This window comes from Myotis myotis, unplaced genomic scaffold (assembly GCF_014108235.1).
Source record: "Myotis myotis isolate mMyoMyo1 unplaced genomic scaffold, mMyoMyo1.p scaffold_m19_p_1, whole genome shotgun sequence".
Taxonomy (NCBI): Eukaryota; Metazoa; Chordata; class Mammalia; order Chiroptera; family Vespertilionidae; genus Myotis; species Myotis myotis.
Genome location: NW_023416313.1, coordinates 167,667,348 through 167,689,888, shown reverse-complemented (window position 1 = coordinate 167,689,888; position 22,541 = coordinate 167,667,348). Strand labels below are relative to the sequence as shown.

Here is a 22,541-nt window from a genome sequence, read left to right as displayed (position 1 = left end):
CAATACATGATATTTGATGATGATGATAAACAGCTATCTTGCTGCTTTATGCATTTATCATACTACACCTTTATCATTATTTCAGAGTATACTCTTTCTGCTTAAAAAAGTTTGCTATAAAACTGTGCCATGCTACACTGACGGTCAGCAGCCTCAGACATCTTGTGTTTACCACATCACTTGATTGCGTCATGTTCTCTTGTGCTTGATTTAATCTCGTGCTGTTTTGTACAGTGGCATGTTGTATAGGCTTGTAACCTAGGAGCCGTAGGCTGTGCCGTATCGTCGAGGTGTGCAGTAGGCTGTGCCATATCGCCTAGGTGTGCAGTAGGCTGTGCCATATCGTCTAGGTGTGGAGTAGGCTGTGCCATATCGTCGAGGCGTGCAGTAGGCTGTGCCATATCGTCTAGGTGTGCAGTAGGCTGTGCCATATCGTCTAGGTGTGGAGTAGGCTGTGCCATATCGTTGAGGTGTGCAGTAGGCTGTGCCATATCGTTGAGGTGTGCAGTAGGCTGTGCCGTATCGTCGAGGTGTGCAGTAGGCTGTGCCATATCGTCGAGGTGTGCAGTAGGCTGTGCCATATCGTCTAGGTGTGGAGTAGGCTGTGCCATATCGTTGAGGTGTGCAGTAGGCTGTGCCGTATCGTCGAGGTGTGCAGTAGGCTGTGCCATCAAGGTTTGTGTAAGTGCACTCTGTGATCTTCCTACGAGGATGAAATCTAACGATGCATATCCTCATTGTTGTGGGGCATGCTTTCTTTCCTTTGGAATTTCTATGCAATCCTGCATTACGGAACTTTACTTTCACTATAAGTGTCATAGTATATGTTTCTAAAACATAAAAACCAGCATCTTTACATCTGAAAAATAATGTTTTTTAAATGTCATCAGATAATGTAATCATTCTCAAACAAAATTTTTTTGCAGTTTGCTTGAGTCAGGACCCAGATAAGATTCATACATTGCAGTTGCTTGATTTGTCTTTAAAATCTCTTCTAATATATAGGTTTCTCCTCCCATCTTTCCCCCCAATTTATTTTTTGAAGAACCAACTTATTTGTTAAAAACTTTCCCACATTCAGAGTTTTGCTGAGTTCCCTGAGGTGTCGTCGTACATGTTTCTGTTTCCTATCTATGCCATAAGTGTACAGGCGTAGTCAGAGTCAAGATTATATTTTGACAAGAATGCTCTCTGGTGGTGGTGTATACGCCCACTAAGAAAGGTCTGCTTGTCTTTTTGATGGCCGTTGCCTAGATTTATTAATTAGTCACTGGTGCTCGCTCTCACTCTCTCTCTCTTTTTCTCTCACACTATATCTCCGTCCCTCGCTCCCACTCTCTCTAAAAATTAATGGAAAAATATCTGCTGGTGAGGATTAGCTAAATAAGTAAGTACGTAAATAAATAAATAAAATGATGCATGAGTGAAAAACCTAGCAGAGAGCAGAGTAGGGTGAGTTTATAGGTTTTCAGATTCTGCACTGCGGTTGATCTTTAGAAAACTATTATTGTCCAGTTTTGGTGTTTTTGCAAATAATATCTACAGTTATCTGAAAAGGCTATTAAAATACAGAGTGCCTGTATGAAGTGTGTTAAAGCATATAGATCAGTGGTTCTCAACCTTCCTAATGCCGTGACCCTTTAATACAGTTCCTCATGTTGTGATGACCCCAATTTCATTGTTACAAATTGAACATAATTAAAGCATAGTGATTAATTGCAAAAACAATATGTAATTATATATGTTTTCCGATGGTCTTAGGCGACGCCTGTGAAAGGGTCGTTCGACCCCCAAAGAGGCTGCGACCCACAGGTTGAGAACTGCTGATATAGATCAATAAGATAGAATTAAAGAGTCCAGAAATTTATGGTTAATTGACTTTTGACAAAGGTGCCAAAACAACTCAATGGGAAAAAAGTAATCTTTTTAAAAAATTGTGCTCTTTACATATCCACATGCAAAAAGTGAAGTTGAACGCCTGCTTCATACCATATACAAAAAGTAACTCAAAGTGGATAAAAAATTTGAGTGTAAGAGCCAAAACTTTTAGAAAAATATGGGGGTAAATCTTGGTGGTTTCTTAGATATGACACCACCAACAAAAGCAACCCAGGGAAAAATTGAACATCAAAGTATTTAAATTTTGTGCTTCACATTATACCAACAATGAAAAGACACCTCTCAGAATGAGAATTTTTGCAAGTAATATATCTGATGAAAGACTTGTATAAAGAACTTACAACTTACCAATAAAAAGACAACCCAATTTAAAGCTGAGCAAAGTATCTGAATAGACATTTCTCCAAAGAAGACAGAAAAACTGCATCATTAGCACTGAGGGAAATGCAAATCAAAACTGCAATGTAATACCACTTCACACCCACTTGAATAACCAGAATCAAAACATATATGTATTGACAAGGATGTGGAGAAATTGGAACTGTCATACATTGCTGGAGGGAATTTAAGTGGTGTAGCCAACTACAGTCTGGCAGTTCCTTGAAAGATTAGACAGTTACCAGAGGACGGCAATTTTTCTCCTGGTTACATACCCTAGAGCAGCAGTCGCCAACCTTTTGGACCTCACGGACCACTGGTTGGCGACTGCTGCCCTAGAGTTGAAAGTGCAGGGTTAATGCCCTGACCAATGTGGCTTGGTTAGAGTATCGTCTCATACACCAAAAAGTCGTGGGTTCAATTTCCGGACAGGGCACATACGGGAGGTAACCAATGGATTCAGTGTTCCTCACATCCATGTTTATTGCTCTCTCGTCCTCTAAAAAAAAAAAGAAAGAAAATACTGGGGTGAGCAAAAGTAGTTTTATGCTGGGGTCCAACCCCAGCAGGTCCAGGGGTCCCCAAAGGTGTGGACGGAGTCGGCGAAGAAGGAATGACACAGAGGCAGCGTTCAGGTGATCATCATAGCAAGGTTCTCCGGCCAGGTTCTGTCGCCAGGTTCTAGTCAGGTTCTCTTGCCATGTTCTATCCAGGTTCTGTAGCCAGGATAAGATTATGTACTTAAGCATGATTGTGATTAACTACCCGCCTGGCACTTAGTTAAGGGGTTTTTTTCCCTCCCCAACTTCAGGGGAAAATCCCTACCTGGGGAAACAACCTTTCTCGGAGAGGTGACCTTGGGGTTAAAACACATAGCGCCAAGAAGGTGAGCAAACATATTAAGAACAGTATGCCATATATGCCAGGTCCCTTGAAACATATGCTGTGCAGATGTTTCTTCCCTGCAGCGACTGTGTCAAGCAGCAAGGATGGACCGGCTCCCGGCAGTTCTACAGTTGTAATATAAAATAATGCAATAGTAAACAATAATAAACTCTATTTTGTGTACTCACAGTTGTCAATCTACTTTTTGCCCAGCCCTAAATGTCTACACCAAATCCTGTACATGAATGCCCATAGCAGCATTATTGATAATAGCCAAAAAGTGGAAACAAGTGTCCAACAGATTAATGGGTAAATGCAATATGGTGTATCCACACAATAGAATGTTATCTGACAATAAAAAGCAAGTGCTGATGCTATCTATATTCTACAACACCTCATGTGCCTTCCAATTCTGCCATTGCAAATACACTGTAAAATGGAGCTGGACAGAGTTGGACTCTCTTGCTCTGCCACTTACTCCATGAGTGACCAGCTAATTGAGCAAGTCGCTCTGACAGTACTTCATATTGTTGTGAAGGCGCAGTGCCGAACTCAAGTCACGGCTCTCCATGCTACCTTCTTTCCTTGGAAGTTCCAATGAGCTAGTTATTAGAAGAGGCTTAGAGCTATGAACCAGGAGGTCATAGAGAACATTCTAAGTGATTTTTCTCTCTGCAAAGGAATTTATGTAACTTCTCTTTGCAAAGGAATTTGTGTAACTTCTTCCAATTTAGTATAGTTAAAATAAGCACAAGTTTAAGAGATAGGTAGTTGAGTTCAATGTGTGTCAAATTGTTTAAGTCTGTTCCATATGTATCTCAACATTTGAAGGCACTTTTAAATGAAATTCAGATGGGGGGGAGTGTAAGAAGTAGGCATACGCATAAATGTGAAACTAAAACATCAAGAGAATTCAAGTAAAGTCACCATTCGAGGGCTCAATCATACAAGTGCATGTGTAAGAAAGTCAAAATAATGGAAAATATGTGGAATGAATTGGAAGGACAATAAATCCAAGTGATTGACAGGATGTAAAATATATAAAGACTTTTAAGTTATTTTATTTTAAAATATATGTTTATTGATTTCAGAGAGGGAGGGAGAAAGAGAAATATCAATGATGAGCCTGGCCAGCATTGAGCTATGATCCAGGAGGTCACGGTTCCATTCCCCGTCAGGGCACATGCCTGGGTTGCAGGCTCCATCCCCACTAGGCGGGCGTGCAGGAGGCAGCTGATCAATGATTCTCTCTCATCATTGATGTTTCCATTCTTAATGGAATGTTTCTTAATGGAAACATCAATGATGAGAGAGAATCATTGATTGACTGCCTCCTGCACGCCCCAAACTGGGAATGGAGCCCACAACCGGGGCATGTGCCCTGAAAGGGAATCAAACCGTGACCTGAATCATAAGTCAGTGCTCAACCACTGAACCACACCAGCAGAGCTTTTTTTTCCTTTATTTTATTTTGTTATTTTCCATCACCATTTATCCCCTCATACCCTCTTACACCTCCACCTCCCCCACACGCAATCACCACACTGTTGTCAGTGCCCGTGATTTCTCTTTTTTTGCTCAATCTGTTGGGGGAAACCCCTGGTTGGGCTCGGGCTGCCTGTGGCTGTGTCCTATAATGAAGGCAGGGTTGATTCACATAAGGCGTTTATTGAGAAGGCCAGTCAACCAAGAAGACAGGGCACTTACAAACATTCAAATCCTGTCTTCCCAGTAAGGCGTAGGGGACAGGATTATGAAGGGAAGGGGCTGGGTGAGGCAGCCCTGGAGGTCCGCGGGTGTCAGCTGTTGTCCTTAATCATCAGGTGATGAGATGATGTTGATGAGATGATGTTGATGAGATGATGTTTTGACTCCAGGTGGGTCGGTCTCACCCTGCTTATCAGTTCTGCTTGCTGGATTCACAGCTGACTCACCTCCTTAATCGCTTCACACAGGCCTTGAAAAGGAAACTTAAAATGTAACCCCCTGTTCACATATAAGAAACTTAGCCCCCTCGTCACATAAGTATATGTGTTCTAAGATTTAAAATATGATTATTTTTCAGGTTAATTCAGGTGCTCTATCAGATTATAGAACCCCCCTATTAAAGCCCTCCACCCCTCTCCCTTTTTCATACCTCCCTCCCCCATCAGAGCTGTCTGCCTGTTCTACAGTGTGTTTTTATCGTTTGTTCTTTCTCTGACTGGCGTATTTCACTTAGCATAATGTTCAAATAAACTTACTTGTGAGGATACCTTAAGGAGACCCAAGCGAGACTCCACTTAAAATTTGTAAGCATGAGTTTGAGTGCCTTTGTCCACCGCTCCTCCGTGTTCAGGCGGGTTCTGATGGAGTAGAACTCACCGGCTCCCGGGTCTCCCATCAGGCCGTCCCCCACGTGGATGGTGTAGGGCATGCAGAGGGCGGGCTCCCCCTTCTCCGCTGCCTCCTTGAACTGCTGCATGCAGTCCAGGAAGGCCACCATCGCCTCGTCAAACTTGTTATCCACCAGAGCGCTCTGCCACGACGTGCAGAACAAAGGCAGCTCCACGGAGGCGTCTGTTAAGGACTTCAGATAGGAGTGGTCTCCGCACGGGCTGAGCCGGTACCTCTGAAACTGCAGGCCGACTGTGTTAGACAGGGCCAGGAGCAGCAAGGCCGTGTGCCCCCAGGCTGCGTTGATCTCACTCCAGCTCCAGGGGACAGTGGGGTTGCAGCCCAACCTGAAACTATTGATGATGGCCAGGGGGCCATCACAGCAGATCTCAAACGCGGCCTTGAAGGCGTTGGTTCTCTTCAGCCGGGTGAGCTGGGTCTGGGCGTACAGCAGCCGGTCCTCCACGCTGCACAGCTCATCCTGCAGTTCCAGTTGCTGCCGTTGCAGCTCACTGAGGTCCCTGTAGTACTGCCTTTCCTGCTGCTCCAGCGTCTCCGTCTCTGCCCGGGCTGCCTCCAGAGCCACAGCTCCCTGTTCTCGGTTCTTCTCCACCTCCTCCAGCTCCTGGACCAGCCTCGCTTCCTCCAGCTCCACGGCCTTCAGCTCCTCCTGCAGTGTCTCCCTCTCGTCCTCACTTAATCCATCCCTGGTCTCCAAACAGCGCTGGTAGTCCTGAATGTCAGATTCTGAGGCCCTGAGCTGGGTGTCCAGCTGCTCCAGAAGGTTGTCAGTACAGCCCTCGCACACGGGGTGGCCCAGCTCTTCACCGGCTAGGATGTCAAAGACACCGCTCGTGGCTCTGTGGATGCTACTGAGAGTCCCCACAGAGCCCAGCTCCCCGAGCAGGGTGAAGTTGCTGGGCCTGGACCAGGAAATCTCGTCCTCACTAAGGGTGGTCCAGCCAGAGGCACTCTCCTGCAGCTCTTCAAGGTCTGTCTCCATCCCGGAGGCAGAGCCTTCCTCCGGAGCTGCTCCTGGCTCCCCCTGGGCTGAGGGGAATTTCGAAGCTGCAGGTTCTTGGCTGAGGTCAAGGCCCAAGGTCTCCGAGGAACTAGTCCGCTTCAGGGGCCCGCGGCAGAAATGGCACATGAAGCGGATGGAGGACATGGTGGAGGTTTTGACTTTCACCGTTGACTCTAAGTTTCCTCTGGCTCCCCTGTTACTTCTCCATTTATACTTTGTAAGGTCCCATAGGGGAGTGAGTTTTAAAATGCATATCTCATCTCTCTCCGCCTCAAACCTTACCTTCCCTTAGCTGTTTTAGATAAGGGAGTCTTAGTGGAAAATCCAATCATCTCACATTCTTTAACATTTTTAAGGCATATATTTTAAAAAAATATCTCTTTATTGATTTCAGAGAGGAAGGGAGAGGGAGAGATAGAAACATCAATGATGAGAGAGAATCATTGATCGGCTGCCTCCTGCATGCCCTTGACCAGAATCGAACCCTGGACCCTTCAGTCCACAGAGCCAAACCAGCTAGTGCTAAGGCATATCTTAAGAGTAATCTTTCTACACTTGATCTTAGCCAAAAGGCCGAGAAGAGATGAGAGTAATCTTCCTAAACCTAAAATCTGATCATGGTACCTCCCTCAAAATGTTTAATACCCTTATCTTACAGTGGTTCTCAACCTTCTGGCCCTTTAAATACAGTTCCTCATGTTGTGACCCAACCATAAAATTATTTTCGTTGCTACTTCATAACTGTAATGTTGCTACTGTTATGAATCATAATGTAAATATCTGATATGCAGGATGGTCTTAGGCGTCCCCTGTGAAAGGGTCATTCGATCGCCAAAGAGGTCGAGACCCACAGGTTGAGAACCGCTGCCTTAAGATAAGGTCTTAGCATCTTAATCTGATACCAAGGCCTCTGCCCATCTTTTCAGCTTCTCTTCTCTCTTCCTCCCTAACCCATCCCCTTCCCTTCCCCTCCCCTCCCCTCCCTCCCCCTCCCCTCCCCTCTTCTCCTCTCCTTTTCTTTCTTTCTATTTTTAGATTCCCTGGACATCTTCCACTTCATAGAATGGGAAACTGAGGCATGGGGTGGGGTATGCGGCAAGGGTCATGATATATAGCAGGTGGCCAAGGGGTCCTTGTGCTGGGGATTGTGCCTCAGGCGGGAGGGAGGGCTGAGCAGGGCAGGTGTGGCCTGGGTTAGGGAGCCGGGTGGGGGTGGGGTGGGGGCGGAGGCCAGAGGGGTCAGGGCGGGCACGGAGAATGCCCTTCTCGTGGGAGGCGGCCTTGTTGATGAGCGCGGGGTACACAGTGGACGCCCCCCTCATAGAGCACATCCTCACCGCTGAACATCTGGGAGATGGGCGTACCGGGCGCAGCGCTGCAAGTCTCGGTCCCTGGTTGAAGAGCTGGATGAAGTCCAGAGCTGCTGCCACCAAGGCCCTCAGCCTGGTGAAAAGGTGGCCGCAGCACTCCTGGCGGGGCGCAGCTCCGGGACTTGAAGAGACCCCAGCGAGACTGCACTTACAATGTGTAAGCATGAGCCTGAGCGCCTTTGTCCACGCTCCTCCGTGTTCAGGCGGGTTCTGATGGAGTAGAGCTCACCGGCTCCCGGGCTCCATCAGGCCGTCCCCCACGTGGATGGTGTGCAGAGGGCGGGCTCGCCCTTCTCCGCTGCCTCCTTGGTCTGCTGCATGCAGTCCAGGAGGCCACCATCGCCTCGGCAAACTTGTTAACTTGTTACCCACGAGAGCGCTCTGCCCCCAGGTGCCAAGACTGTGTCTTAATCACTATTCAACACCTGGCACAGGTGACTGGCACAAAGTAGATGCCCGCACAGTATTTTCTGATTAATGAGTGAGAATATCTATTAAAGTTCCAAAATGAAAGACCAAGAAAGAAAGCAAGGGAAAAAAAAGGAAGGAAGGAAGGAAGGAAGGAAGGAAGGAAGGAAGGAAGGAAGGAAGGAAGGAAGGAAGGAAGGAAGGAAGGAAGGAAGGAAGGAAGGAGACGAAAGAGAAAGAAAGAAAGAAAAAAGGTCCTACTTTATGGCACCTTTTGGTGACTGCAAATAAAGAAGAAAAAAGTTTACAAAGGAAAAAAATCAGATCGACTTAATAATTCTCACCTATCAAAGCGATATTGTTAAGAAAAGGAGTTTAGCCGAAACCGGTTTGGCTCAGTGGATAGAGCGTCGGCCTGCGGACTGAAAGGTCCCAGGTTCGATTCCGGTCAGGGGCATGTACCTGGGTTGCGGGCACATCCCCAGTGGGAGATGTGCAGGAGGCAGCTGATCGATGTTTCTCTCTCACGATGTTTCTAACTCTCTATCTGTCTCCCTTCCTCTCTGTAAAAAATCAATAAAATATATTTTTAAAGAAAGAAAAGGAGTTTAAGGAGATATCACTTCACCTCTCAGAATGGCTATCATAAATAAATCAACAAAAGCAAGCATTGTTGAAATTGTGGAGAAAAGGGAACCCTTATGCAGTGTTGGGAATGTAAATTAGTGCAGCCACTGGAAAAGAGTAGGAAGATTCCTCAGAACATTAAAAATAGAGCTAACATGACCAGCAATTCCACTTCTGGGTATTTACCTGAAGAATTCCAAAATACTCCTTTGAAAAGACATATGCACTCCTATATTCATTGCAGAATTATTTACAATAACCTAAGTATCCTTCAATAGGCGAATGGAATATTACTCAGCCATAAAAAAGTGAAATCTTGCCATTTGTGACAACATAGACCAGAGAGTATTATGTTAAGTGAAATAATCATACAGAGAAACACAAATACCATATGGTTGTACTTAACATGTGGAATCTAAAAAACAAACTCTGATAAAGAGAGGAACTTGATGGTTGCCAGATGAGAGAGGGGTTGGGGGGCGGGGTGTGTGTGAAAAGGGAAAGGGATTAAAATGTACAAATTGACAGTTATAAAAAAAAAAAAAAAACCACAGGATGTAAAGTATAGCATAGGGAATATAGTCAATAAGTATGGTGCCAGATGGTTATTATATTTATTGCAGGATCACTTTTTAAGATAAATGTCTAACCACTATGCTGTACACCTAATATAATCCTAATAAAAGAGAAAGATGGTAATTGGTGTACGACCACTACCCTTCCCATTGGCTAATCAGGGAGATATGCAAATTAACTCCCAGCCAAGATGGCGGCCGGCAGCCAGGCAGCTGATGCGAACAGGAAGGCTTGCTTGCTTCAGTGACGGAGGACTCCAACGTTCCCCGCCTGACTTGCCGGCCTCTCAGCTGCAACTCTAAGCAACTATGTTGCAAATATAGAAGCTAAACAAAACCCCGGGCTTCAGCCAGCAGGACCGCAACATTGTATCAAATACAGACGGTAAACAAAGGCCAGAAACCTGTTTTCAGCAGCCGAGGCCTCAGAGCTAAAGCTGGCTCAGAATTAAAAAAAAGAAAAAGAAAAAGGGAGTGGTTGGGAGTTTCAGTTACCCATCAGCCTGAAAACAGCCCTCAGCCCCTCAGCCAGACTGGCCAGGCACCCCAGTGGGGACCCCCACCCTGATCCAGGACACCCTTCAGGGCAAACCAGCCAGCCCCACCCATGCACCAGGCCTCTATTCTATATAGTAAAAGGGTAATATGCCTCCCAGCACCGGGATCAGCAGAGCCAAGAGGCCTCCCGGCACCAGGATCAGTGTGACAGGGGGCAGCGCCCAAACCCCCTGATTGGCCCTGCTCTGTGTGTGACAGGGTGCAGCACCCTAACCCCCTGATCAGCCCTGCTCTGTGGGTGATAGAGGGCGGCACCCCAACCCCCTGATCTGCCCTGCTCTGTGTGTGACAGGGGGAGCTCCCAAACCCCCTGATCAACCCTGCTCTGTGTGTGACAGGGGGCAGTGCCCCAACTCCCCTATTGGCCCTACTCTGTGCGTGACAGGGGGAACTCCTCAACCCCCTGATCGGCCCTGCTCTGTGCATGACAGGGGTAGCTCCCCAACCCCTGATCAACCCTGCTCTGTGTGTGACAGGGGGCGGTGCCCCAACCCCCCTATTGGCCCTACTCTGTGCGTGACAGGGGGAACTCCTCAACCCCCTGATGGGCCCTGCTCTGTGCATGACAGGGGGCAGCGCCCCAACCCCCTGATCCGCCCTGCTCTGTGCGTGACGGGGTGGCGCCGCAACTTCCCTATTGACCCTGCCTTGAGTGTGACAGGGGGCAGTGCCCCAACCCCCCAATCGGCCGTACCCTGAGCATGACTGAGGGTGGCATCGCAACCTCCCGATCCACCCTGCTCTGTGAATGACAGGGGGCGGCGCCCCAACTCCCCAATCGGCCCTGCTCTGAGCCCGACCAGGGGCTGCACCTAGGGATTGGGCCTGCCCTCTGCCACCCGGGAACAGGCCTAAGCCAGCAAGTCGTTATCTCCCGAGGGGTCCCAGACTGCGAGAGGGCACAGGCCGGGCTGAGGGACCCCCGCTCCCTCACCGAGTGCACAAATTTTTGTGCACCGGGCCTCTAGTTCTATATAATAAAAGGCTAATATGCAAATCAGCCGAACGGCAGAATGACTGGCCAAATGACTCGTTGCTATGACATGCACTCACCACCAGGGGGCAGACACTCAACGCAGGAGCTGCCCCCAGCCCACAGGCCCCAACCGGCAGTGGTGAAGGGCAGGGCTGGTGAGTGGGCGGTGTCAGGCCAGCCAAGGCAGGTGCGAGCGGGGGCCCTCGATTGTCCTGTAGGTTGCTCCACAGAGGGAGGTGCCCAGCGGTGGCAGGGGGGGGCGGGGTTGGCAAGCGGGTGGCACCAGGCCAAGGCGGGTGTGAATGGTGGCCCCAATCACCCCACCAGTAGCCTCACAGATTGGCCCTTATTGTTGGCTAGGCCTGGGGACCCTACCCATGCATGAATTTCATGCACTGGGCCTCTAGTCTATATATATAAAAGGCTAAGTGTGTGTCCATCCAACCAGTTGCTATGATGTGCACTGACCACCAGGGGGCAGACACTCAACACAGTAGCTGCCATGATGCACACTGGCCATTTAAAAATAAACGGCACCACCATAACCGGTTTGGCTCAGTGGATAGAGCGTCTGCCTGCGGACTCAAGGGTCCCGGGTTCGATTCCGGTCAAGGGCATGTACCTTGGTTGCAGGCACATCCCCAGTGGGGGATGTGCAGGAGGCAGCTGATCGATGTTTCTAACTCTCTATCCCTCTCCCTTCCTCTCTGTAAAAAAATCAATAAAATATAAAATAAATAAATAAATAAATAAATAAATAAATAAATAAATAAATAAATAAATAAACCGCAGCACGAACCTGGCGCCAACCAACCAATACTTGGCTTCCCCCAAGGGACACAGGCCCCACCACCACCCCAGAGCGACATCCCATCAAATTGCAGCCAATGCTGCCAAGACCCCATGGCGCAAAATGCCGCCCACAGCCCAGCCCAGCCCAGAAATGGTGGCTGTGGGTGCCAGGTAATGTCATGTAGCAACTCCCGGCTTCCTCTCCCTAGCGACTAGCCTGCTTGGAGTTTCTTCAGCCCAGGAACACGACTTGCTTTATAGCCAGGTGCAAACATTTTACAAATTACAACATTAACCAAATGTTTGTGAAGCATTTTCCCGTGCCTCATCTCATATGATCCTCACAGAAGTCCTGGAGTAGGTAGATAGGAGACTCGGTGGAATCCTGTTTTCATTAGCAAGTCGCAAACAGTGATATTAAAATATTTCTTCTCATTAATTTCCTTTCAATGTGCATGAATACGTGCACTGGGACACTAGTAACAGAATAAAGAAGAAAAAAAATCTCATGATTATCTCAAAAGTCAGAAAAACCTGACCACACTCAATATCCATTCATGATTACAACTCTAAAAAAAAACCCCCAAAAAACCAACCTATGTCTTTAGAAAACATCATACTTAGTGGTGAATTATTCAAAGCTTTTCCGCTTAGTCGAGGAATGTGTTAGGGTTACCTACCATCCCCATTTCTATTTTCCTGGAGGTGCCAGCTAGTTCAAAAGGAAAGAAATAAAAGTCGCAGGGATTGGAAAGGAAAAAACAAGACTGATATTTCTGTAGGCGACTTAAATGTGTGTTTGAAGAGAAATTTAAAAACTATAAAAATTAGACTTAAGATTCGAAAGATTTTTACTTACTAGCCTCAAACATAAAATGAACTTTCAACAAGAGAACACTGATCAGGAGAAACAATGGCCTTGGGAGAACTTCTCTGGCAAAGGGAGCAGGATGACAGGACTCAAATCCCGTAGAACCACCTCCAACGTGACTTCAAGAAACAGCTCCGGGCCTGACTGGTTTGGCTCAGTGGATAGAGCATCGACCTGCAGACTGAAAGGTCTCAGGTTTGATTCCGGTCAAGGGCATGTACGTTGGTTGCGGGCACATCCCAGTAGGAGGTGTGCAGGAGGCAGCTGATCGATGTTTCTCTTTCATCGATGTTTCTAACTCTCTCTCTTTCCCTTCCTCTCTGTAAAAAAATCAATAAAATATATATTTTTAAAAAAAAGAAACAGCTCCTGGAATAGACCACAAATACCGAGTATCAAACAGCTGCAAGAGTCGGTGCCTCTAGTTGCCAGGATCCCTTATCCGGGTGTCAAAGAAAGAATTCCCAATGTCTTTGTGCAGCCTGATCAGACCTATATGTTCTCAAAACCATTGGGACATCAGTGGGGTGCATGCTATAGGCAAACGCTCTGGCATCTTGCCTTTTGGACTTACCAGTGATATAGTTGGAGATAAATCCACACTAAACAAGTATATCAGCTTCATTCATTTTTTAAAAAACTTTTTAGTTTGAGATAATTTCAACCTTGCAGAACAGCACGAAGAACTCCAGGATGCCTTCACCCGGGCTCACCAGTTGCTGACGTTGGCTGCATTTGCTGCATACTTGCTAATCACTCCCCCATCTCCTCACACGTGTCTGTGTCAGTGCGTGTCCTGAGCCATTGGAGAGCAGGTTGCATATGTCATGACCCTAAATCCATCAGGGTGTATTTCTTAAGAATAAGGATATTCTCTTTTGCAAACAGTACACTTTTATAAGATTCAATGTTGGTACAAACTATCCATATATAACCCACATGCAGATTTTATCAGTTGTACCAAAAATGTCCTCTTACAGCAATTTTACTTTCCTGATCCAGCATCCCATCCAGGATTGGGTATAATATTTGTCTTGTTTTATTTAATCTGGTATAGTTTTCAGCCTTCTTTATCGTTCCTGACATTGATATTTTTGAAGAGGTGTTTTTACTACCTCCTTCATTTTACCTGATGAAGAGTTGGTAGGAGACAAGTTGGGTTGGCCCTGAAGGCTGTTTCTTACCTCCTCCCTATATCAGCAATTTTCAACCCGCGTGCTGTGGCAGGCACACTGGTGTGCTGCAAGAATTTGTAAAACATGCAATACCTGACTAGTCAGGGGCACTGACCTCTTCCCTCTGATTGTCAAGTTAAAAAATGACAACAGCCAACACAGCAATAGCCATCTGGTGTGAATGAATCAGAACAATACCTATTTTCTGCTCCTCAGAGGGTGGGACCCTGCCAGCCAGGTGCCTAGGGCCGCGTCCTGTGGGCTGTGGGGCAGGCTGGCGCTTGGCACTCGGTGTGTCCCCTCAGCTGGGGCCAGCCCACCAGTGCTCTGTGTGTTCCTAGAGCCAGACTCCTTTCTTAGCCGATGCGGGGGCAGCCCCACAGCACCTCCAGTGGGCCCAGCAGGCCTCACTCACACCTGTGCACATGGTCTAGCTCAGCACAGATGGGCCACACCGACGACTGGTGAGCGGGGGCTGTGACATTGGACGGGTCTCGTGGACAGGAAGCGTGCAGGCCTGTGCGATGACCACGATGGTGGCAGTGGCTGGCTGTGGCCGCTCCTGTAATGGCCTCTCCAGGCTAGTGCTCAGGCATGTTCGTGAGTCACTGGTGGCACTGCTCCTAAGAAGCAAAGCGCGGAGGAAGTCCAAAGCAAAGCCCAACGGGAAGAAGCGTGCGGCCGAGGAGAAGAAGGTGTACCTGGAGCCAGAGTATGCCAAGTCCAGGGTCACCGACTGCGAGTTCAGGGAGCTGGTGGTGCTGCCCCGGGAGATCGACCTCAACGAGTGGCTGGCCCGCAACACCACCACGTTCTTCACCACGTCAACCCGCAGTACAGCACGATCTGGGAGCTCTGCACGGGGAGGCGTGCCACACCATGGCTGTGTGCAATGCACAGATCTACTGGTGTGACGAGCAGGGAAGAAGGTCAAGTGCACTGCCCCCCAGGACGTCGACTTGGTCATGAGCTCTGTGCAGAAGCTGGTGATGGACGAGGACGTGTTCCCCAGCTCCTTCGAGTCCCTGGTGAAGAAGATCTGTAGGTACCTGTTCCACGTGCTGGCCCACATCTACTCGTCCCACTTCAAGGAGACCCTGGCGCTCGAGCTGCATGGACCCTTGAACACCCTCTACATCCACTTCATCCTCTTCGCCAGGGAGTTCACTCTCCTGGATCCCAAAAGACAGCCGTCATGGACGACCTCACGGAGGTGCTGTGCAGCGGCGGGGGCCAGCGGTGGGGGTGCCGGGGCACAGAACCACGTGAAGGAGAGGTGAGCCGCATGGCCAGACAGGCATGCACGTGTGCAGAGACGGTGGCATGTGTGCCGGCGTCTGCCTGCTTCCCGCGCCACTTTCCTGTTGGATGGACAAGTGCCGCTTGTGAGAAGCACCTGGGACTCCTTCCTTCGCTCAGCACCCCGAGGGGACGCTGCTCTGTCTCCTCTGGGCTTCCTTTCCTTGTCTTCTCTGCGGCCCGGCCCCACCTCCCCGGCTCTGCCCTCTGAGAAGTCGCCAATGAGATGGGGCTCCTCCCAGGCCTGGGGCTGCAGACCAGGGTTCCTCTCGGCTGTGTTGTTTCAGGGCGGGTTACCTTACATTCCTCCTGTCTCCCCTCGACTGGATCTTGGCTGTCGGCAGTTCAGCATGGGGGGGAGAGGGAGGCCAGTGATGCTCGGTAGGCCCCCCCCCCCCAGCCCATGTCCCCGTTCCTCCTGCCCCTGCCGCCCAAGAGGGACCCCTGGACTAGCCGGCCTTGGGACTGAGGCATCGGGTGGCAGCCTGTGCGGAGCAGCTGTGGGCAGAAGGCAGAGCCTTGCACGCTCTGCTCCTCTCTGCTCGAATAAAAAGAATTCTCTCAGGTTAAAAAAAAAAAAAAAATGATACCTATTTTGTCAGATGGGCAAAATATATTTTTGGTGTGCTGCCGAATTTTAGTAATTTAGTTTATGTGCGCCATGAGATGAAAAAGGTGGGAAAGCGCTGCCCCACCGATTCTGAGTTAGCACAAAGGAAGAACAGGGTGGTACCAGTGATGGGGCTCTGGGGGCTCCCCATCCTAACAAGACCACTTCCTGGCCAGGTTGCTTTCATGCTCCAAGGCTGCGTATATTCTCTGACCCCTTTTCCTCTAGAGAGAGCACTGGATGGGGGAGGAGAGGAGGGTGGAATCCCTCTTTACTGAAGAACTTTCTTGTTTTAAAAATAAATATATTTTTATTGATTTCAGAAAGAGGAAGGGAGAGGGAGAGAGATAGAAATATCAATGATAAGAGAGAATCATCGATTGCACACCCCCTACTGGGGATCCAGCCCCAACCCGGCATGTGCCCTTATGAGGAATCCAACCGTGACCTCCTGAGTCATGGGTGGACGCTCAACCTCAGCCAGCCCAGCGGACTGAAGAGCTTTCTTAAGCACAGGTCTCTATGTAGAACATGAGGCTCAGGAGATCATTGTGTGCTTAGCTCATAAACTATTTTATAATAAACCCTTTATGTTTGCCCTTTTGGGCCCTAGTGGGATTATGTATGTGTGTGGTGTGCACACGCATGTGCGTGCACCCCCTTTGCACTGTAATTAATGATCCAGTCCACCTCAGTGCTGCTATACATTTTTGGAAGCGGCAAAATCCAACTGCCTCCCTCCCCAGGGTAAGAAACGGTCCCCCCACTCCCAGTCCTGGAATGTGAGTCACTGGAGGGAGGATGCGTGCGTCTCCATGGTGTCCACTGATTCCGGGCGGGTAAATCTTCGTGTGTGTGTGCATGTGTGCGTGTGTGAGTGTGTGCGCGTGTGTGTGTGTACGTGCGCGCTTGCTCAATAAACCTATACAAGAGAACCTGAGTGATGGAGGAATGGATGTTATATATTTAGTTAATTCTTTGAAATGGAATCGGCTACAAAGTTTTTAAGCAACCAAGTAACAGTATCTCATGGCAACATGTTAGAATATCGAAGGTGAATGGCAAGGATTATGATGCATAGAAAATCCAGGTTGGAATGTAGCTGACGTGCAGATAAACACCAGTTTGCAGCTACTGAAAGGTGGGGGGAGGGACATATAGTTTATTACAAACAAAAAGAGCCAAGATAACAGGCTCGGAGAAATGAAGTTCAAAGGACTAGAAGTGGCTCCTGAATAGCAGTGAAAAGTCCAACGTGGTTTCACTAACATGACTTCGCAGCGGCCTCCCCCCGGCGATGACTTCGGCATCTACTACGTCCTGTGAGCCTCTGTCCACTGCGGCTTTCTCACTTGGGGGGGCGGGGGGCGGGAGCCCACGCTAACGCAGTCGGGGAACCTGCCGCCTTTGGGAGGGAGGGTTCGCCCAGCCCTCACCCACTGGAGGTCCCCCGGAAGGAAGGGAAGATGCTATTTGACATGTAGGCAGTAGGTATTCCTGAAGGGCGACAGCGCAGACCTCCCGTGACATCGGTAAATAGAAGTGAAACGACCCTCCATGTAACAGTGAGCCCTTTCGGACCCGCAGGGTGGTGCCGGGGGGAGGTGGCCATCAATGGAGACCCCACTTAATACCGTAGATGGAAAGACAACTCATAAAGGACAAAGATGCCGGGCTGCCTGGCCAATAGCCAACTTACAAACGGAAACGGTGGAGGGAGGAGGACTCCCCAGGAGCCCAGCGAGTCCCCGCCCCCCGCAGGTCCGGCTGACTCACCTGAGCGCTTTCCTTCTGGAGCTTCCTGTTGGGGACGTCCTAGATCAGTCACTTCTTTAAAAAGACCTTAGGTTACCTCCTGTTCGCTGGGCAGTCTGTGCCACACGCCTGCATCATTTAATCTAATCCTCACCACCAGCCTTGGAGGCGGGCAGTGCTCCTGTCTCATAGATGAGAAACCGGCATGAGTCCCAGATCCTGTAACGCAGTGGTTCTCAACCTTCCTAATGCCGCGACCCTTCAATAGTTCCTCATGTTGTGGTGACCCCCAACCACAAAATTATTTTCGTTGCTACTTCATAACTGTAATTTTGCTACTGTTATGAATCGTAAGGTAAATATCTGATATTCAGGATGTATTTTCATTGTTACAAATTGAACATAATTAAAGCATAGTGATTAATCACAAAAACAATATGTAATTATACATGTGTTTTCTGATGGTCTTAGGCGACCCCTGTGAAAGGGTCGTTCAACCCCCAAAGGGGTCGCGACCCACAGGTTGGCGACCCACAGGTTGAGAACCGCTGCTGTAACTGGTAAGCGGCAGGTCAGGATGTAAACCAAGCTGTTTTTCACACAAGGTCTATACTTGTCCTCTCTTTCCCATGTGTGTGTTTGTCTATGTCTATATATACATATATAATATGCACATATGTGTATATGTGCTTTTAGTATATGTACATAATATGCTCTCAATATGTATATATGTATGTGTGTACACACACCCAACTATTAATATCCTATATAATAAAAGGCTAATATGCAAATTGTCCCCTCCACCAGGAGTTTGACCAGGGGCGGGGTGGCTGGCCAACCGCCTGTGGCCCCTCCCCTCCAACCCCCACCCCCCCGCCTCCAATCAGGTTTCCCCCTTTGGGGGCTGGCCACAGCCCCTCCCTCTGACCAGCCTGGCCCCATGGGCCCCAATCAGGGCGGGCCAGCCAGATCCCACCCATGCACAAATTCGTGCACTGAGCCTCTAGTATAATATATAACTCCAGATAACTCTTGACAGATGGTAGGTAGGGTAGGTAGGTAGATAAACATTCCTTCTCTCTACATATCACTGCACACCCCTTAATATATTGCCATAGGCCAATGACTAAACCACTGAAACATAATACCTCATCTATAACACAGGATTTAAAAATAATTATGCACACTCCATAGAACTGTTTCTAGAATTAAATGGGAAAATACATGTTAAGTATTTAATATAGCGCCAGGCTTAATTCATGATGGCTATTGCTATTATTAACTACTATCTACTATTATTACTACTACTAATAATTAAATGTCTTGCCCAACAAGAAGGGACACGCTTTGCTATTTAGAGGGAGAGTCTGCGTTTTTAGCCAAGCAATTCTAGGGCTCTGAAAGGGCACTATGCTCTGGCCCCTTTGGTTTGAGGAGGAAACTTCATCTCCGCTTACTTGGCTGCAGGCGCCGTTCAAAGAGTTCTGGACTAAGTAATGCAATTTTAGACTCCAAGCTCGAATACTTCTGCCCTTGTGAGGGACGTGCTTGGTGGAAGCCTTGTGAAGAAGGCTTCTGGCCCTGGCCGGATGGCTCAGTTGATTGGAGCATCGTCCTGTACAACAAACGGTGGCATCCCCTGGTCGGGGCCTACAGGAGGCAGGAGGCAGCCGATGGATGTTTCTCTCTCTCATCAATGTTTTTTCTCTCTGCCTTCCTCTCTAAAATCAATAAACATATCCCCAGGGGGAGGATAAAAATTAAAAAAAAAAAAGAATTCTGTGTCATGAAGTTGAAAGAGACATATTTTTAAATTATTTGTAAAAAAAATCTTTATTGTTGAAAGTATTACGTAGGTCTCCCTTTTCCCCCCATTGACCCCCTCCAGCCCCCCGCCCCCAGGCCCTCACCACCCCCACGTCTGCATGCATGGGTCGTGCAGATGTGCATACAAGCTCTGTGGTTGAGTCTTCTGTTCCCTCCAAACGCTCCTTTCTTTCCCCGTGACGCCCAGTGCCGAGTGTGCAGACCACTGCCACGGCCCCCCGGCGCCCACGGGCGGGAGCCAGCCGCACTTGCAGGGCGTGACGGGCCTGCGGAACCTGGGCAACACGTGCTACATGAACGCCGTCCTGCAGTGTCTCTGCAGCATCTCGCCGCTGGTGGAGTACTTTCTCTCCGGAAAGTACATCACGGCTCTTCACAAGTAAGCCCGCTGTGCTCCCTGCAGCCGGCCCTGCCCGCGCCCCCCGGCGGGGCTGGGGAGGGAACCTCTGGGTCCCTGTTCCAGCCGGTGGGGGCTTCAGCGCCCAGACACCAGTCTAGCAGTGCTTCTCAACCTTCCCAATGCCGCGACCCTGTAATACAGTTCCTCATGTTGTGGTGGCCCCCAATTTCATTGTTACAAATTGAACGTAATTAAAGCATAGTGATTAAACACAAAAACAATATGTAATTATATATGTGTTTTCCGATGGTCTTAGGCGACCTCTGTGAAAGGGTCGTTCGACCCCCAAAGGGGTCACGACCCACAGGTTGAGAACCACTGGCTAGGGAGAGTGCAGTGGGGCGGGGGCGGGGGGGGGGGGGCGGCCAGGAAGGGAAGGGAGCTCCGTTTGGGGTCCGAGGCCCGCATGCTTGAGTGTGAGGTGTTCCCTTACATGAGAGCCCCCAGACACGCAGCTCCCTTCCTCCCAGGGACTGCAGCAAAGTCGCCACCGCTTTTGCCTACGTGATGACGGACATGTGGCTTGGAGACTCGGACTGTGTCTCGCCAGAAATATTTCGGTCAGCTCTTGGCAACCTCTACCCGACGTTTATGAAAAAGACGCAACAAGACGCCCAGGAATTCTTGATTTATGTCCTGAACGAGCTTCATGAGTCTCTGAAAAAGGTCAGTAGAATGAATGGCCTTGACATAGGGTAGACCTTCAGCTCCATCCGCAACTGTCATTTTTCATTCCTTCATCTGTTTGGTCAGTATTGCTGCTCGTGCCAAGCACAGGTGCTGGGGGGCTTCAGGTCAGCATCTGAGTGGTCTGTGCTTCCCTAACTTAGCTGGTCATCAGAACCACCAGGAAGAGTCAGGATGCAGCTGCCAGGCCTCGCCCCAGAGCTGGGGGGGGGGGGGGGGTGGGGGGTGTCTGGGCTGTGCTCTGGGAAAGCTCACCTGGTATTTCCAGGGATCAAAAGGTGTGGGAACCACTAATTCTGTTCCCTTTGCCAATTACATCTGCATGGCCTACTAGTACTTTTTAAAAGTGAAAATCACATTTTTTAATAAAAAATATGATTCTTCCTGAGTTATAAGATCCAGAACTTTACAACTTAAAATAAGTGTTCCTGGGTACAACAAACCCAAGAAACTATTAAGTTCGGTCTTAGATTACAGACAGATCTGTGTACCCTAACGTTCCATCTTCATGCCAAACACGCCCAACCCGAATCCCTCGGTCAGTTAGACACTTAATAAACCATGAAGTTGCCACTTACTATGAGTTTTGCTTTTTTTTACACGACTCACTGCCTTCTGCCTTGACTGGAGACCCACAGTCCCCAAAGATGTGTCCTTGACGTTAGGCGGTGTCCTTGTGGTGTCAGCTACCTCATCGCTGGCTCCAGGAAATACTCAGCATAAAGGATCACAACATAGCCATTGGTCCTTCTCATCTGCATCCCTCGGTTCCATGGTTCAGTTTAACTCCTTATAAAGTATTCATGGCTGCACTTTTTCTAGCCAGAGGGAGGGTGGTGGTCAGAAAAAGCACCTAGGTTCTCACTGTCAGCCGTCACAAACAAACAGCATTCTGGTTCCCAAGACCAAACGTGGAGTTAGAGGCATTAATTGCATCACTGTCGGGGGAGCAGGCCCGGGCACCAGGTGTGATCCAAGAAGGCAGCCCAAGCGCAGCTCCAGAGTAGAGCTGACTGGAGCTAATGCGCCTTCCAAGTGTGTGGGTCCCTGACGAGTCAGGGTGCGCTCCCGGCCGTGCTGTTCAGAGGGTGGGCGAGGGTCAAGCCAGGCTCCAGGCCAGTTAGTCCGGCTGCCTCAGAGATTTAAGATCTGCTCTTTTTAGAAAGTTTTCTCGGAATAGACATTTCTCCAAAGAGGACATACAGATGGCCAATAGACACATGAAAAGATGCTCAGAGTCACCAATTATCACAGAAATGCACATTAAAACCACAATGAGATATCATCTCACACCTGTCAGAATGGCTATCATCAATAAGTCAACAAACTGACAAGCATTGGTGAGAATGTGGAGAAAAGGGAACCGTTGTGCACTGCTGGTGGGAATGCAGACTGGTGCAGCCACTGTGGAGACCAATAGGGAGTTACCTCACAAAATTTAAAATGGAACTGCCTTATGACCTAGGGATTCCACTTCTGGGAATTTATTCAAAGAAACCCAAAACACTAATTTGAAAGAATACATGCACCCCTATGTTCATAGCAGCATTATTTTCAAAAGCCAAGCTATGGAAACAACCCAAGTGCCTGTCAATAGACGAGTGGATAAAAAAGCTGTGGTACATACCAGGTGTATCAGTTAATAATGTAGATTTTTTTCAATAGATGGAGTTACATATATGTTGATATATATGCGATTTTATATGTATGCTATTTTGTTGTATTGACAGTAAGCTTCAAAACTTCATATGTCAGGTTTTCTGAAGGTGTTAACATCATAGGTATTTTTACGCTTAAAAACGTCAGATTTCGTGCAAAAAAAAAGAGCATTTGCGGGAAGTTATAATTTATTACTTTATTTTGAAAAAAAGTGCCGCTGAAAGTTATCATATACTTCAGGAAGCTCCATCTCAAGATACTAGTGAATGCTGGTTTAAATGCTTTAAAAGTGATGATTTCGATGTGAAAGACAAAGAACGTCCAGGTCAACCGAAAAAGTTTGAAGACCAACAATTACAAGCATTATTGGATGAAGATGCGTGTCAAACT

At 48.3% G+C, this 22,541-nt stretch overlaps 2 protein-coding genes and 1 pseudogene across 2 annotated transcripts in view; 2 read left to right on the top strand and 1 right to left on the bottom strand.

Moving 5' to 3' along the window:
* Nucleotides 1–5,343: 5,343 nt before the first annotated feature.
* LOC118676302 (beclin-2-like) lies at nt 5,344–6,706 on the bottom strand. Its single transcript, XM_036350009.1, has one exon. The coding sequence runs from the start codon at nt 6,704–6,706 to the stop codon at nt 5,402–5,404; it is 1,305 nt and encodes a 434-aa protein (XP_036205902.1). The 3' UTR covers nt 5,344–5,401.
* Nucleotides 6,707–14,162: 7,456 nt separating this feature from the next.
* On the top strand, nt 14,163–15,194 carry LOC118664558 (annotated as a pseudogene).
* Nucleotides 15,195–17,092: 1,898 nt separating this feature from the next.
* Nucleotides 17,093–22,541, top strand: part of USP50 (ubiquitin specific peptidase 50) — a 34,583-nt gene continuing 29,134 nt past the window's right edge. Inside the window, exons 1-4 of the mRNA XM_036349880.1 lie at nt 17,093–17,145; nt 19,046–19,113; nt 19,547–19,784; nt 20,276–20,471. Of these exons, the coding sequence (XP_036205773.1) occupies nt 17,093–17,145; nt 19,046–19,113; nt 19,547–19,784; nt 20,276–20,471 (555 nt within the window). The remainder of the gene's footprint in view (nt 17,146–19,045; nt 19,114–19,546; nt 19,785–20,275; nt 20,472–22,541) is intronic.

Excerpts from the sequence above, each read along its gene's own strand:
- LOC118676302 (XM_036350009.1), bottom strand. The coding sequence starts at position 6,706 with ATGTCCTCCATCCGCTTCATGTGCCATTTCTGCCGCGGGCCCCTGAAG.